Below are 17,871 nucleotides of genomic sequence, written 5' to 3'. Positions count from 1 at the left end.
TTAAAAAAAAAAAAAAGTACACATATAGACAGGAGTCCATGGCATACATCTGTAATCTTAGCTATTCAGGAGACAGTGAGACAGGGAAGTCTATGAGAATCCATCTCTAGTTAAACAGAAAAAAAACTAAGTTAGAAGCATGGTACAGCACCAGTTATGAGCAAAAAAGTTAAGCAAGTGTAAAGCCCCAAACCCTGGTACTGCCAAAAAAATAAAATAAAATAGTCTCATGGGCTGGGAAGGTGGCTCAGTGGTAGAGTGCTTGCCTTGCATGCATGAGGCCCTGGGTTTGATTCCTCAGTACCACCTAAGCAGAAAAAGCCGGAAGTGGCGCTGTGGTTCAAGTGATAGAGCAGTAGCCTTGAGCTGAAGAGCTGAGGGACAGCATCCAAGCCCAGAGTTCAGGCCCCATGACTGACAAAAAAAAAAGTCTCATTCTTGGCTGGGCACTGGTAGCTCCTGTCTGTAATCCTAGCTACTCAAGAAGCTGAGATCTGATAATCCAGGTTCAAAGCCAACTAAAGCAGATAAATCCAAGATACTCTTATCTCCAATTTACCAGCAAATAGCCTGAAGTGGAGCTATGACTCAAGTGATAGATCCCCAGCCTTGAGCAGAATAAGCCAACAAGACATGAGGCTCTGAATTCAAGTCCCAGTACTAGTGCATGTGTGCACACACATTCATGTGTACGTATGTGTACACACACACACACACACACACACACACACACACACACACACATAAATCCTATTTTAACCAAGAGATGTGCAAGTGTACAGCAAGCTAGTACCTTGTCCCTCACAGTCTTCTGTAGAAGCAGCCCAATGCCCTGCCCCACAATGAGCCACAGGGGCCATTTCCAAGCACGTTAGAATTCCACATGGACAGCCCCCACAGGGACAGCAAGCAGAAACTGGACGGCTCAGAGAATGAGCACTTCTAACACGTCCAGAGTAGGAGGAGGGGCACTGCATGGGCACAGGTGTATCCTACAGCCCAGCCCCACTGCCCACCCAGGGTGGTTAGCACACCCACAGGGAGGCCTCTGGGCCCCCCAGATTCACATGTGTGGTGGGGCTGAGGGGGAAGTCAAAAGAAAAAAAATGTTTAAGTAAAAAACTGGCATCTGTTCCTCCTAGGGCAAGCCTTCCCCTGTGAAACATTTCTAAGACTAAATCTTTCCAACACAGGATGAACACCAAGTAGGGGGCACAGGGTCACCTCAACACATACTCCTGAGCAGTAGCTGTGCTGCATCCCCACCCCAGGCCAGCAGAGACCTTTGTTCACAAACTCCCTTCATTTACTTAAACTTTTTCTTCTGGTTTCACATTAAGCCCTACCACACATGAAATCACATGCTTGAGGTGGCAGTAACAGATCTTAGAACCAACACAGACATCAGGCCAGGCATGGTGGTGCATTCTTGTAATTCTAGCTATCCAAAACACATAGATAGGAGGATCATAGGACAGCTGGTGCAAAAGCAAGAGACCAGCCGTGCGCCAGTGGCTTACGCCTGTAATCCTAGCTACTCAGGAGGCTGAGATCTGGGAATCTCGATTCAAAAGCCAGCCCAGGCAGGAAAGTCCGTGAGACTCTTTTTTTTTTTTTTTTTTTTTTTTTGGTCAGCCGTGGAGCTTGAACTCTGGGCCTGGGCGCTGTCCCTCAGCTCTTCAGCTCAAGGCGAGCGCTCTACCACTTGAGCTACAGGGCCACTTCCGGTTTTCTGGTGGTTTATTGGAGATAGGAGTCTCGGTCTCTCCTGCCCGGGCTGGCTTTGAACTGTGATCCTCAGATCTCAGCCTCCTGAGTAGCTAGGATTACAGGCATGAGCCAACAGCGCCCAGCATCCGTGAGACTCTTATCTCCAATAAACCACTAGAAAACTGGAAGTGGCGCTGTGGCTCAAGCAGTAGAGTGTTCACCTTGAGCTGAAGAGCTGAGGGATAGCGCCCAAGCCCAGGGTTCAAGCCCCACAACCCCCCCCCCACACACACACACAAAGCAAGAGACTCAAGTGGTAGAGTGCCTGCTTAGCAAGCACAATGCTCTAAGTTTAAACTCCAATACCACAAGTGTGTGTCTGTGTGTCTGTGTGCATATGTCTGTGTGCACGTGCACAGGCGCACGTGCATGCATGCTCTTGATAGGCGATAGACAGGTATCATCACTCACTAGCACAGTCTGTGCCTCCAGCACCAGATGGAGCCAGGAATACTGGACCTCAAGCTTGAAAAGAAGCCAGGTATAACCCCTGCTTTCACTGTATTTGATGTTGGTATAGTTTGTGGAAGAGAAGGGCAAAAACAAATCATTTAAATAGGGATACAAGTAGACCCATTGCAACAATGAGATATACAGTCGTTATATTGAAAAATGAACTTTACAACTTTGGCAGGGAAGAAGATGAGAAGGAATGGGAAAGGGAAACAAAGGAGGAGGCAACAATGCTTGATAAGAAATGTACTCATTATCTTACTCATGTAACTGTAACCCCTCTGACAGTATTTTTACAATAAAAAAACATATATAAAATTTTTTTTAAAAAGCCAGGTACCTAGCTACTTAGGGGGCTGAGATCTGAGGATCAAGGTTGTTCATGAGAGTCTTGTCTCCAATTAATCACCAAAAAAAAAACCAGAGAGGAGCTAGGGCTCAAGTGGCTGAACACTAGCCTTGAGCAAAAGAGCTAAACAACAGCAGGCAAGCCTGCCTTTAAAAAGACCTTTCTTGGAAGTGGCGCTGTGGCTCAAGTGGAAGTGGCGCTGTGGCTCAAGTGGAAGAGCGCTTGCCTTGAGCTGAAGAGCTGAGGGACAGTGCCCAGGCCCAGAGTTCAAGCCCCATGACAATGATAGGAAGGAAGGAAGGAAGGAAGGAAGGAAGGAAGGAAGGAAGGAAGGAAGGAAGGAAGGAAGGAAGGAAGGAAGGAAGGAAGGAAGGAAGGAAGGAAGGAAGGAAGGAAGGAAGGAAGGAAGGAAGGAAGGACCTTTCTTGCCAGATACCAGTGGCTCATGCCTATAATCCTAGTTATTCAGGAGGATGAGATGTGAGAATCATGGTTCAATACAAACTTCAGACAGGAAAGTTCATGCGACTCTTATCTCCAATTAAACTCCAAGAAGCCAGAAGTGGAGTTGTGGCTCGAGTAGTAGAGTGACAGCTTTGAGCAAAAAAGCTCAGGGACAGCAAGGGGACAGCTAAGGTCCTGAGTTCAAGCCCTAGTTTTGGCACAAAAAAATGAATAAAGTAAGTAAGCTCAGAAGAAGTCCAGACAAAGTCCAGGTCTCAGAAAGGCCCTACATAGGGAGGGGTAAAGCTAAAGCCAAGCTGCCTATAACCCCCACAGGCCCCAAGGCTGCCTAGAGCCCTGAAAAGAGCATGTCTCTGGGTAGGAGGGACCCACTGTACCCCCTCTCACCAACCACATCTGTCTCCCCCCACACCCCTGAAGGCCCCACACTTGCCAGATGTTGGGTTGCCTCTAGGGACTGAGTTCATTTTCTGCTGTCCTGTGATAATACTTGGCTGTGTTTATTTAACTTTCTGCCTTGGATGGTGGAGAGATGGGCCAGGAAAATCAGTTTGGCTCCCTTCGATCAAAACATAGCAGCCCACACACATCATGAGAGGACACCCACACAGAAGTTCCCCCTCCACCATCCGAAGAGACACATCTGGTCTGCTGCTGGCAGGGGCCGGCTCTCGAAGGCCCAGGAGGGAAGTGGGCCTCAGTGGTCCAATGCAGTGAGGCCGGGGCTAGCACGGATGTTCTGTGCACACGCCTCCCCCAGCATATAGCCGGGGTTCTTAGGCAGATCTCAGCTAGTCCCTGCCCACCCTCGACCCCTTGCCCCTTGCCAGGACCCTGAGAAGCTTTAGGTGGCAAGCTATAGGGCAACCAAAACTCCCACCCAGGCCCCCCACCACCACAGAACCCCCAAGAAGGTGAGAAGGAAGCAGGCGAAGAGGAGTGTGGGGAGAAAGGTTCCTGCCACAGAGTCAACCGACATGGCCGTCTGCCCTTCCAGGATCCAGGAGGGGACGCAGGACCTGGTACAGGGGTTACACAGCCAGATGCCACACTCCCTGCTCTCGGCATTCTTGGTGTGATGTTTCCAGCTCCATGGCTCCTGAGGTTGAGAACAAAGACCCAGGGCTCTGGGGCTGCAGCATCCCCCAAGAGACTCCAACAGAGTGTGGAGAGAGCATTCTGCACTACCATGAACACGTGACCACACCAGGTGATGGACCTGACCCTTCACCCCATCCCTCTGACCCTCCCCGTGGCGTCCTTCATGGGTGGGGACACCGAACGCCCAAGCACAGTCCTGAGCCAATCCCTGAAATGGCAACTTGGCTCCTAGGCCTGGGCTGTGCACAGAGAGGCCCAGGGAGAGGGCGGGGAGAACAGTCTGGAAAGGGGAACATGCCCCCATGGCTCCCATACAGGAGAGGGACACAGAGCACAGAGCTTATCCCAGGGACCCTGGGACTGCCACCCTCTGGGCAGCCAAGCCTTATTCTCCACTCTCATTCATGCTTGTGCATGAAGCTTATCAGGTATGTTTAGCCCTAAGATCTGAATTCAGTGGTGAAAGGTAGAGAATACAGAGCTGGACATCAGGCAGCACTAACAACTGGGGCTTCAGTTTTTCATCTAGGTCAGTAGGGTCAAACCAGTACTGGCTCATAGGGGCTATCAGGAGGCCACAGTTCAGGAGCTGGGACCCAGAGCTTGGGATCTGAAGCACAGTAAAGGCTGGAGACAAGGTACAAGACCAAGCAGCCATGGTCCCGCAACAAACAACATGCTAGGCACCAGTGGCTCAAGTAGTACACCACCAGACATGAGTGAAAAAGCTAAGGGACATCCTACAGGCCCTGAGTTCAAGCTTCATACCAACACAAACAAACCAGGAAAACAAAGCTGCACGTGTGCCGCTTCACACTAAGCCCTACTACACATGAAATCACATGCTTGAGGTGCCAGTTACAGATCTTAGAACCAAAAGAGACATCAGGCCAGGCAGGGTGGTACATACCTGTATTACCTGCATACCTGCTGTGTGCCACACCCTCTCCTATAAGGACTGTACCTGATTTTTCAGGGCTCTGGGTCACAGGACAGCCCTGGGTCCCAAAGACTATGGCTCTTTCTGGGGGTGAGGGTATGCAGGTACGCAGCCCAGCCCATACGACAGAGCCAGGCTCCTTCCACAGGCCCAGGGGATCTCCATACAGTTATCATCTCCCCAGCTGTCTGTGTTGCTGTTGTCCAGAGTCCAGTTTGGAGGCTAAAAGGGTACAGAAGAATCCAATGCAGCCAGACACTAACTCTGAGCAAGGAGAGGCTGGCAGCAGCCATTTCCCTCCCCCAGAGCCTCAAAGCCATGCGTACCTGAGGCCTCAGAGCACCCCATGACATGGAAGTCACTCTAGAGCCCAGCCTGGCCCTTGCCAAGGACTAGTCATGCTTCAGCCACTAGGCCCCTGTGCCAGTTGCTCCAGCCAGGAGCCACCTATCTCAAGGAGAGATGCCAGCTTATCTGCCCATGCCAGGTACTCTGGCTCCTACCAGAAGGGACCCATCCCTGACAGGCCCAGCAGTCCCCTTCCCACTCCTCAAAGCCCTGCATCCCTTCTTCTCTGGGGAAGCCTGGATACAGAGTCTCCAGAAACCTCAGAAGCCCGGTGAAGGCAGCAGGCAGACATGGTACCTCCAGACAGGCATCTGGCACCCACAGCTTCTGACACAGGACTAGGCAAGCGTGTCAACCCAGCAGGCCTAGACTTTGGCGCAGAGCCTCAAACCCAGGGTATAAATCTGTAAAATGGGGAAATAACAGCTCAGTCTTATTACTATCACAGCAGCCTGACATAAAACTGAGACAAACCACAAAAGAGAAGCAGGTAATTCCAGGGCCCAGGTACTGCGCTAAGCCCTTTCTAAATTTTAGCTCATTTAATCCTCCCTGCCATTCCATCCCCATCTTAATATCAAACAATGGGCCCATTCAAGTGTAGTGGCTTATGTCTGTAATTTCAGTTACAAGGGAGGCAGAAATCAGGAAAATCAAGGTCTGAGGTCCAGCACAAAGAATGAGACCCTATCTGGGGGGGAAAAAAATGAAGCAGAAAAAAAGGGGGCTGGAGGTATGTTTCACATAATGCCTCTCTGTCTAGAAAGCACAAGGCGCTGAGTTCAAACGTGAGTGCCACCAAAACAGTACGCAAGGTCACTCAGCGACAGGCTAGAACAATGCAACACACTGGGCCTGGACAGCACTGATTCCCGCCCCGTGCTGTTAGAGTACCCTCTCATCTTCACTCTGTCCAGAGATAGAGCCGGCCTCTTCCACTCTTCTCAGTACAAGCTCAGCACCCACCATCTAGTGGTGAAGGTGAACTCTTTATTTTTTTGGCCGGCAGCAGTTTGGGGGGTGGGTGTGTTTTTGTTTTGTTTTTGGTGTGTTCTTTTGCTTTTTTTTTTTTTCTGGTACTGAGGCTTGAAGTCAGGCCCTATGCTTGCTCAGCTTGTGCAATATGACTTGAGCCATGCCTCCAGTCTGATATTTTGCAGGTTAATTAGATGGAGTCTTGAGAACTTTTCTACAGTCTGGCCTTGAACCATGATCCTCCAGATCTCAGCCTCCTGAGTAGCTAGAATTATAGGTTTCACACTACTTGCTGTAGTTACTGTTTGTTTGTTTGTTTGTTTTTGTCGGTCATGGGGCCTGAACTTTGGGCCTGGACGCTGTCCTTCAACTCTTCAGCTCAAGGCTAGCGCTCTACCACTTGAGCCACAGCACCACTTCCAACTTTTTCTGCTTATATGGTACTGAGGAATCAAACCCAGGGCCTCATGCATGCAAGGCAAGCACTCTACCACTGAACCACCTTCCCAGACCTGTTGTTACTGTTTTTAAATCCAGGAGATTGTAACAACGTATCTACCCAGAAGAAATTGTAACTGCCCTGCAATGAGCCACAAGAAACAGCATGGGAGAGATGGGGTCAGCTTCCTCAAGCTCACATTATCCCTTTGTTTTCTTGTTTGGGGTTTTCTTTGGGAGGGAGCAGTCAATCCTAGGCCTTGAACTTAGGGCTCAGACACCGTCTCTGAGCTCTTTTGCTCAAAGCTGGCATTCTACAACTTAAGCCACACCTCCACTTCTGGTTTTTTGCTGGTTAATAGGAGATAAGAATCTCACGGACTTCCCTGCCCAGGTTGGCTTCAAACCACAATCCTCAGACCTCAGCATCCTGAGTAGTTAAGATCACATGAGCCACTGATGCCCAGTATCCCATTTTCCCTTTTGAACACAAATGGCTCCCATGGGCTGAGTGGTCTTGTGGCCCTGTTGCACACAGGGACAGCGTTGGAAAGGCTAGCTCCAAGATCACAGCCCACGGGGATGAGGGGGGCAGGGTAACTGGGGGACCTGAGCAATGTCTTAGAAGGGAAGCTGAGGAGCAGATGCTGCTAACCTAGTGGGGCAGGCTCAGGGACCCAGAGCTGTCATCAGACATCTAAAGAGCTGTCAAAGGAAGAAGGACTGAGCTTTCTGTGTGGCCCCAGGGGGTCAAGCCAGGACCAGCCAGTGTAAGTCATGGCAGAAAGGTTTCAGGAGCAGAAAGGACTCAACCAGCAGAAGTGCAGGGCAGGTGGGGGGGGGGGGGATACTCCAGAATGGGAGGGGCCAGAAGGGCAGAGCAGATAGACAAGGTCTCTCCAGGCTAGAACTGGAGAGGGGCTGTCCCCAGAAGTAGTTGAGGGCAATCAGGGAAGGGAGATGAAAGCATGTGAAACACTCAGCCTAGCCCAGCCTGCCCACAGCTGTCACCCAGAGTGTGCAGCAGAGGTCGACCAGGCTTCTCCAGGGAGCAGCAGGCTGGTGTTCTGTGGACAGTAGGTGCTGAAGCAGGCCTGGCTGACTTCTCAGCCTGGGCATGGGTACACAGGGACCGTGCATCTAAAAGATAATCCACAGCGTAAGCAAGTGAGGTGGCCAAAGCCAAGGGTAGCATCAGGGCCTGGAGGAACAGCCGTGCATACCCACTGGTAGGGGCAGAACGGGTTAAGCCTGGCTTGGCGCTCTGCTTGGCTCTAAGGCTACAACTGGCCTCTCAGCCCTCCAGGAGGCTCCATCAGCTGCCCAAGCCCCACCTGCCCCACCCGCCTCAGCTACCCAGCCTGAAAACCGAGATCCGGGAACAAGGCAGCTGTCCGGAGGCTGGCCAGCCCACTCCCCATGGCCCACTGGGAGCCCTTTGTCATGTGAGATGAATGCCACAGGGACAAGAGATTTCTGTCCAGTCTGCACAATCATGGCAAGGTGTGCTCTTTTGGGGAACCCTGGTAGGGCGTTTTTAACCATCCTGACTTCACAAGTGAGGAATCCCAGAGAGGTTAAGACACTCACCCAAGGTCACACATTCAGTGGCCTAGCTGGGATTCAAACCCAGGGTTATCCACCAGTAAAAGTTCATACCAAGTTTCCAGAGACAGAGGGTACTTACTCATAGATACCATGGATCCCCTCTGGGTTATAGATACCTGTCACCTGCCTAAATGGAAAGAGAGGGGGCAGAAAAATGGACACTGCTGTAAACAGGATATACCAAGCTAGCAAATCCAACCATTTTCCTCAGTTTCCCCAGTAGTTCTATGGTGGTTTGTCTAGCAGGCATGGTGAATTATGGGTGTAGTAAATGAGGGAGACTGAGGACAGCAACAGGAGGAACTAATATCCCCATAGCTTCAGGGACAACTTCAGGCTTATATATGTGTCCATCCTCCCACCTGGACTGGGGCACCAATGCTGATATGTCATGCCATCAAAAGCCTCAGGCACAGTGCGGCACCTTCATCCTAAGGAATAATGCCTGCAAAATTCCAAGAGGACTTGCAGGACTGGCTTTGGGTGAACACACAACTAAGACCAATTTATGGCAATTCAAACCTAAAGCATCCTGGTGGGGATGGCCGCTACCCATGGGCAGAGTGGGCATATGCAGCCCTCTGGGAAGCTCAGAGGAAGCGCAGCTCCTGGGTGACTTCTGCTGCAGGACACACTGGTGGCTGCTAGACCTTTACCCTTTTACTGCTAGTGACCACATACAAGTGGTGCTTAGTCCATTTGTCAGCCTGGGATCAGTCCTGATAGGCCCAAAGGAAGGGAATGGACTGTTTGCCTTCCTAGGAACTGGGGTCATCTGTGTGGGAGTATTCAGAATTACTTAAGAACTGGACACCAGAAAGATGTAGCTGGGACCTTAGAGAGAGAAAGCAGGCAACTAGAGCCTTCCAAGATGGTAGCGCAACCCACTAGGATGTGGTCCTGCAGGTGTACTACCCTCTAGGTGTTCTGCTAACAACACCTGACTGCCCCCCCCAAACCACATGGTACCTATTGAACCCCGAGGGACTGTCAATCAAAGTTCCCCCAACCCAGCTCAACACATGCATCTCCCCAGACTTCCTTTCTCCAGCCAAGCAATGCAGGAGACAACCAATCATGGTAAGGACTACCATTAGGCCATCCGGGGCCATTCCCTGGGCACAATGTCTACTCCTTTATTTTTGTCAGTCATAAAGCTTGAACTCAGGGCCTTGGGCACTCCCCTGAGCTCTTCTGCTTAAGCTCAGAGCTCTACCACTTCGAGCCACACAGCCATATCCAGTTTTCTGATGGTTAATTGGAAATAAGAGTCTCACAGACTTTCCTGCCCTGGCTGGCTTCACATCCAGATCCTCAGATCTCAGCCTCCTGAGAGCTGTAATCCTAGGGTTAATGGCATGAGCCACTGGTGCCCAGCTGCATTTTTAATGTTTGACATTCACAAAGTCCCAAATGGATGATGGTATGGGTGCATACATGTACACATGTGAACCACAATCCTGAGATCTCAGCCTCCTGAGTAGCCAGGATCACAGGTGTGAGCCACCAGCACCAGTATTGATCAATTTTTAAAAAATTTTACTGTTATAAAGGTGATATACAGAGGGGTTACAGTTACATCAGTCAGGTAATGAGTACATTTCTTTTTGGACAATGCTACCCTTTCTCTCACTCTCTCCCTTTTCCTCCTATCCCCAGCTACAAGGTGTATAGTTCATTTTCAACATATGTCTAGTGAGTTCCACTGTTGGATTTGTTCAACCTTTGTCCCTCCATCTCTGTGTCTCCTCTTACCCTCCCAAAGACAGATAAATGAACAAACAAAACAAAAAGAAAAGAAAACAAAGCCAGGCACCAGTGGCTCACACCTGTAATCCTAATTACTCAGGAGGCTCAGATTTGAGGATCCTGAGATTCTAGCCAGGACAGGAAAGTTAGTGAAACTCATCTCCAATAGAAAAGGCTGGAAGTGGCACTGTGGATCAAGTGGTAGAGCGCTAGCCTTAAGCAAAAGGAGCTCAGAGTCAGCGCCTAGGCCCAGAGTTCAAGCCCTAGGACCAGGAAAAGAAAAAAGAAAAGAAAAGACAGCAACAAAGGAAAAAAAAACTCTTGTTTCCATTTCCTGATGTTCATTTTGATAAATATTTTGTATGATCAGAGGCACATAGGCATTAGGACTTTCTGTTCCTCTCCTAAGAGTATCCTCCTTTGGTCTTACTCTGTATGAATGTCTAAAGTCCTGCATAATTTATCATGTCCCAGTATATTTTAGATATAGCTTCTGCATATGAGAGAAAACATGCTCTGTTTCTCTGAACTTGGCTTACCTCACTTAACATGATTTGTTCTATCTAGGTCCATCCATTTCCCTGTAAATGACATTAGTATTCTTTATAATGGCTATGTAAAATTCCATTGTGTATCAGCACCACATTTTTTGGATCCACTCATCTATGGTAGGGCATCTTGGCTGTTGCCATAACTTGCTATTATGCATAGTGCAGCAATGAACATGGTTGTGCAAGTGTCTTTACAGTATCCTAGCTGGTAAGTTCTGGGTAGACGCCCAGAAGTGGTATGGCTGGGTCATAGTTTTTCAGAAACCTCCAGACTGCTGCCCAGAGTGGTTGTACTACTTTACATTCCCACTAACAGTGCAGCAGGGTTCATTTTTCCCAACATCCCCACCAACATTTATTGTTATTCAGATTCATAATGTTAGCCAATCTAACTGGGGTGAGATGGAATCTCAGAGTTGCTTTGATTTGCATTTCCTTTATGGCCAAGGATGATTAGAAGTCTTCATTTTGTTTCTTTGCTATTCTTACCTCTTCTGAGAAGAGAAGTCTTTCCTTAGTTCCTTTGCCCATTTAGTGATTGGTTTATAAGCTTTGGGTGGGGTTGATTTCTTGAGCTTCTCGTGTATTTTGGATACTATGCCTTTCCTTTTTTTTGAGACAAAGCCTCACCATGTAGCCCAGATTGGCCTTAAACTTGTGATCCTCTTCCCCAAGTCTCCTGAGTGCTAAGATTAAAGATATGTGCCACCACACTCAGCCTAATGTCCATTCTCACTTGCTTCCTAAGTTTCTAAAGTGACCTCTGATTCCTCAGTCTCCACTTCCATCAGCTCTCATGATCCTCCAATGAATAATGACCAATCCTCTCTGGCTGAAGTTTGCTTTTGTCACATGTGACCACCATATCCTAAAGGACAGGAAAGTGGCACAGCAGTTGGGACAGTGGTTGAGACTCAGGATGGCCCCATCTTCATCCAACCCTTCTCCCCAAGAAAGGCCCAGAACTCTCTGAGCAGGACCAGGCCCATGCCCACCCCTACTCCAGCACAAGCTTCCAAGGCAGCCCATTTGGGCTGCACCAGAAAGAAGCTGCAGGGGGAAAAACAAGCAACACCTTGCTTTAGGGCATTAGCAGGGCCTGCTGGCTATCCAGTTTCCTCCTGTAAGCCACACAGTCAGGAAGATGTGAGTCTGAGCCCAGGGTCTGGCCAAAGGCTACCAGGAGCTGAGAAGGAGCGGGGCTTTGGGCAGAGGCCCAGGTCACAACACAGCCCACCTTTGGCAGCAGGGACCTCAGGCAGCGCCTGTAATGTGGCCTCCTCAGCACTGTCTAGATCATCTGCCTTCAGTAAATGGTCGGGAGCCTAGAGCAGGTCACACACACCCCTCCCCACCACAGGGCCCACAGTTCCACCTCCCTCTGAACACAGTCGGAGGGTCACACGGGACACGAGCATGGTTTCCAGAGATGCAAAATTGCCCTCATCCTTCAAGTTCCTTCCAAACAATCTAGCAATGCACCAGCTCTATGATCTGATCCTGAGGCTTTGCTAAGCCTTTTACTGTCCCCTTCAAAAGGCCCACCAAGCACTCATGGCCTGATGGCTCTCATAGCCATTTCTCCTGGCCTTAGAGCTCAGGGTATGGCCCAAAACAGTTCATCACAGGGAAGCTTGAAGGTTGGGCTACCCACTGGCAGGAGGCTGATGTCCTCCTTGAAGTATGGTGGTCAGTGAGTGGACTAGGACTGGGGCAGGCAGCACAGGTCTGTCAGGAAGCAGCCCCAGGGTCCCAGCCACCCCTCTGCGGCCTCACCTCTGAGGTTCTTCCCTAGCTAGGCTCACCAGAATACCCAAGCCACCTCAGTCAGTTGCACGCTGTCAGCCTCTCTATCACTTAGCGGCTATCGGTGCTGTGGAAACTTCTATTTCCATTGTGACACCACCTTTCATTATAGAGCAAAGCTGATCAGTCATTTTTTTGTGCCAGTACTAGAGCTTGAACTCAGAGCCTGGACACTGTCCTTAGCTTTTACACCCAAGGATGGAGCTCTACCACTTGAGACACGACTCCATGTTTAGCTTTTTTGTTGGTGGTGGTGGTAGTGGTGGTAATCATGGGGCTTGAACTCTGGGCCTGGGCGCTGTCCCTCAGCTCTTCAGCTCAAGGCGAGCGCTCTACCACTTGAGCCACAGCACCACTTCTGGTTTTCTGGTGATTTATTGGAGATAAAGAGTCTCACGGACTTTCCTGCCAGGGCTGGCTTTGAACCTCAATCCTCAGATCTTAGCCTCCTGAGTAGCTAGGATAACAGGCATAAGCCACTGATGTGAGGCCCACATCTGACTTTTTGAGAGTTACTGGAGATAAGAGTCTCAGACTTTCCTGCCTGGGCTGGCTTTAAATCATCATCATCAAATTTCAGCCTCCTGAGTAGCTAGGATTGCAGGCATGGCTTACTCTCATGGTTAAAAAATGTACTATTGTCCCTGCCCTGCTCTGCCCTGCCCTGGTGTCCTACTGGCCTCTTAAGAAGCCTTAGGCACTCTTTATATAGTAGTGGGGGTGGGGGGATCAACCCCACTTCCCAGCTTCTCCCTGGCTGGTTCATCCAGGCACAGTAGGGGAAAAAAATCTAGCTAGTGCCCCACTAGACAGATGGGAAACTGAAACACAGAGAGGTGGGAAAACTAAGACAGTCACACAGCAAGCAGGAATTGGGGCTGGACAAGGCGCCTGGGGCATATCCCACAGGGGCAGGGCTGCTCCAATTCATGCAAGTGTTGGGGCCTGAGCAGTGAGTGAGGCCTCCAGATGGTAACATAAAGAGGTGAGCTAGGCTGACTCCAGCTAGTGCCCTCTGTGCTGTGCAGGACTCAGTGGGGAGAAGGGGCGGGGGGGCAGGAGGAGCAGGGGAGAATCCTCTAATGACTTCAGAAAGTGAGAAACCTGGATTTTTGTGCAAACTTTCAATTGCAAACAATTTTAAGCCTGAGCAGCTAACATAAAAACTGATTCTGATGCCAAACTCTCTTTGGGTGACCAGTTTGCAACCTTTGCTCCAGGATCTCAGCCTAAGTTCTAAGGGCAACTTTTTGGTGCTAAATCAAAATTACATGACATAATATGACAAGGTGTTTAGAAAGCACCTTTCCCTATAAATCAAGTGGCTTGTCTTAGTGGCTCAAGGTACTCATCACTTGGGGGCTAAATGAGGGTCAACCTTCATTCTTTTTTTTTTAAAGGGGGGGGGGGTGGAATTTGATGAGGGCCAGTGGCTCACACCTGTAATCGTACCTACGTGGGAGGCTGAGATCTGAGAATCACAGTTCAAAGCCAGAACAGGCAGGAACATCCATGGGACTCATTTCCAATTGCCCACCAAAAGCTGGAAAAATGCGACTGTGGCTCAAGTGGTAGAGCAGCAGCCTTGAGTGAAAAAGTTAAAGGACAGCACCAGGCCCTAATTTCAAGCCCCAGTACCAGCAACACAAAGAATCTTGTAAGAGACTAAAATGGGGAGGGTTACAGCTGAAGGCCAGATTGGGCAGAAAAGTTTCTCAACTCAGAAATGAGTAGAGTGTGTGCCTGTCATCCCAACTATAATAGAAAACCTAAAATAGGCAGATCAAGGCCCAGGCAGAAACCTAGCCAAGAAATGAGATCCTATATCCAAAATAATCAGCACCAAAAAAAAAAAAAAAAAGAATTGGGGGGTATGGCTCACCTTATGCTTAGCATGCATTAGATCCAAGTTCAAACCTGAATACTCTGTCTCTGTCTCTGTCTGTCTGTCTGTCTGTCTGTCTGTCTGTCTGTCTGTCTCTCTCTCTCTCTCTCTCTCTCTCTCTCTCTCACACACACACACACACACACACACACACACACACACACACACACACACACACACACACACCAAGATATCAAGGAGTTTGCTATAAATGTCTTTGTCTAAAGAAGAAACCTGGGAAAACAAGATAATAATGTTAAGACAGTAGCAATAACTCATATACTGAGTAACTACTGAGTTTGAATTCTGGGGACAGGGCTGACTACAAAGGCTTTGGAGAGCGAGGAAAAGCAGCGTCTTTAGATAAGACACTGCGGGGTTTGCCCCCAAAACACCACCCCAGGCAAGGCCGGACTCTTGGTATCTTTCCAGCAGAGAAATCATCCACCACATTTGCCATCTCAAAATAAGTCTGGCCTCTTCCAGGGACAAATCTCTGGGCTGCCCCACAGCTGGGGCCCTCTGGAGGCTCTGGCCACCAGACATTCTGGGGGAAGGGGTGCTGAGGTCCAGCATGGGGCAGGGGCGGTGAGACAGGGGAAAATGCACCTCCACACTTTTTCCTAAAATGCTGATCTTAGGTCTAGACAACAGAAAGATGCTGCTAAAATTACTATGAAATCTTCCCCCAAAAGGCCTCTGGTTACATCTGACTCTAAACAGCACCTGCAAAAGGCCATGCTCTCGGCCTATTCAAGCTTTCCAACCACTCCAATCCTGCAAGTTCCTCTATGCTTCGCCTGAGAGGTCAAGTAACTTGCCCAAAGTCACACAGCTGCTGAGAGGCGAAGACCTGGGTTTGTGTCATTGCACATCTCCAGAAGGGACTCCCCCCTCCCCCAAGATCACAGATGCAGGCAAAGAAGCTGAGGGCTTAGACAGGCTTTCCAGAGAAGTAGATGCAGAACAAGCAACTGGGTCCCTCCCCCAGACCTGGCTTCACAGATGGAGCTAGATGGAGCATGCTGCAGGTCAGACATCCTTGGGCAGGGGAAAGATGCTGGGAGGAAAGAAGGACTCAGTGGGAAAGGGGCAACTAGAGAACAAGGACAAATCAGTACAAAACAACCCACCAGGCTGCCTGCTTCCCCCAGCATGGGGTTTTGCATGTGAGTGTATACTCAATTTTAGTTGCTCTGCCTGTTGACCCTGTTAGATAAGTCGATAGGCAAGTGTGATGACCTCCATTTTGTCAATGAAGAACATGATGCTCAGAAAGGTCAAGACACCAGTGCAAGCTCACATAGCTGGCAGTATCAGGTCTTACATCTAGTTGTCTTGTTCAGCTCACAAATCCCCTTCTCTTTTTTGTACCAGTCACTGGGGTTTGAATTCAGGACCTGGACATTGTCCGTTCGTATTTTTGATCAAGGCTGACACTCTACCACTTAAGCCACAGTTCTACTTCCAGCTTTTTGCTGGTTAATTAACAATACGAGTCTCACAGTTTCCTGCCCAGGCTGGCCTTAAACCATGATCCTCAGATCTCATCTTCCTGAGTAGCTACAGTTTACAAGCATGAGACATCAGCATCTAGCAACCTCATTCTCTTTACTCCACCACACTGGCTTCTTGAGTTCATCAAACGTCCTACCCAGCACTGGGTGGGGTAAGCTACATAATCACCCTCTCACCCTGCATTCTGTCAGGCTCATTTTTCTTACCTTCCTATCCTCCCTCAATCACAGCTCCATCGGCCTCTTTCCTCAGAAACTTTCTGTTCATCTGAAATTCAACTTCCCAGCTCCTGGATGCACCTGGCCCAACCCAGTTCCCTCTGAATATCACAAACACAGCCTCCATTGTCCTAGGCAAACCATCTGTAGAGCAAAGGTCCTGATTTGGCTAGTGTAGGGCCTAGCACTCAGGAGACAGAGGCAGGAGAATCTTGAGTTCCAGGCCAACCTCAGCCTGGAGACCCAGTCCATAAATTAGGAAATAAATAAGCCTGCCACATTAGTCACATTTCAGATGCCAAAGAGTCCCATGTGGCTACCATGCTGATGAAAACACTCTCATCATCAGGAAAGTTCTAGTGCACAGCACTGGTCCAAATCTAGAGCAAGCATTAGTGTTGATCATTGTGTACTCACCTGACTACTATTGTCTCTTTCATATGACAGCAAGTTTTGAGGAGAGGACCTAAAACTGGACCCAGTCCCCAAGGAGTACTCAAGGAATATTTTGTTGAGTTAACACATGCATGGTTGGATGAGTGTGAGTGGATAGATGGATTGTCAACTGGATGGATAGATGGATTGATGTCTTGAAGGGTCAGAGAATCCCAATAGCCTAACCTTTCTCTGGAATCAGAGCCTGCAGACACAACTCCCTTAACAGTGCTGTCACGATCCCTCTGTTCAATCCCCCTGTCCCCAGAGCAGCACAGGACTGTCTCCAGGAGCCAGGTAGCTATGTCCTGCGAAACCAAGAGGAGGCTACCTGGGAAAATAAACTCAACTCTGGAAACACTTTACTATTTTGAGTTCTTGGATACCTAGCAAACAAGAGCTGACAATCTGCCTTGAATAGCTCTAGCTCTGGGTGTCTTCAAAGACATTTCTTTCCAGCTAAGTAACCCAAATAAATTTAGCGACTTTTTTTTTATAAGGAGAAATAATTAAAGAACAGATGGTGTTGCTTACTTTGAAATCTTTGCTCTAAAATAGACTTCATGTGCACCTTGGTTGGAGTTCCTCTCCCCCTTTGTATCCATGTGTCAAAGAAGATGTGTTCGCTAATTACCTGGCTGTCTTTTCCCTTCAAGATCCCAATTTAAGAATCTCGTTTCATTCTAAGAAAATTAATTCAAAATGCCAAATAATTTAAAAATGTATTAAGATTCCCCTTAGACTAGAAAGCAGAAAGGAGTTTTCATTTGTCTGCTTAAAATCACCTTGGGTAGTGAGATTGAAGTTTAGCTCTCAAGACTTGATCCCCAGCTTTGAGCTTTTGGCAGAGCGATTGGTTCCATATGTCCACAAAATGTTTCATTTAAAATATATGTGCTTTTAAATTGGTCTCTGACCATTTCTATGCCATGGTCTCTAAGCGCTGCACACATTTTCCCAACCCTTAGAGTCTTGTTCGCCTCGGAAGCTAGACTCTTTTATTTGCATTGGAGGTAACCCATTTCCAGCATGCCAAAACCTGTTCACTTTCAAAGCCACTTTTAGACTTTTATAGCCTGAAATGAAATAAAATTTAAATTTAATAAAATTTGAGACTTGAACCAAAAAAAAAAGGAAAAGAAAAAAGAAAAGAAAGGGAAAGAAAGAGAAAGAAAGGGAAAAGTGAAGTGACTTAAAAGCCAGCTACCCAGACATTGAGGGAAAAAAAATCTAAGAAAACCCCACAGGGCAGAGGGGGAGAA

The 17,871-nt window shown here is 48.7% G+C and overlaps 1 protein-coding gene across 4 annotated transcripts in view; it reads right to left on the bottom strand.

Annotated features, from left to right (window-relative positions):
• Nucleotides 1-17,871, bottom strand: part of Znf423 (zinc finger protein 423) — a 324,973-nt gene that overhangs the window by 272,551 nt on the left and 34,551 nt on the right. The window contains exon 2 of one of the 4 annotated variants that reach the window (XM_070011962.1): nucleotides 8,527-8,574. The exons of the other annotated variants lie outside the window; for them this stretch is intronic. Coding sequence (XP_069868063.1) covers nucleotides 8,527-8,539 — 13 coding nt within the window. The 5' untranslated portion in view covers nucleotides 8,540-8,574. The remainder of the gene's footprint in view (nucleotides 1-8,526; nucleotides 8,575-17,871) is intronic. 4 annotated transcript variants of the gene reach the window in all.

The sequence above is a fragment of the Dipodomys merriami genome, unplaced genomic scaffold, assembly GCF_024711535.1.
Source record: "Dipodomys merriami isolate MVZ:Mamm:240054 unplaced genomic scaffold, mDipMer1.0.p SCAF_85, whole genome shotgun sequence".
NCBI lineage: Eukaryota > Metazoa > Chordata > Mammalia > Rodentia > Heteromyidae > Dipodomys > Dipodomys merriami.
The sequence above is the reverse complement of the archived record's forward strand: the minus strand, read 5'-3'. Positions and strand labels throughout refer to the sequence as shown.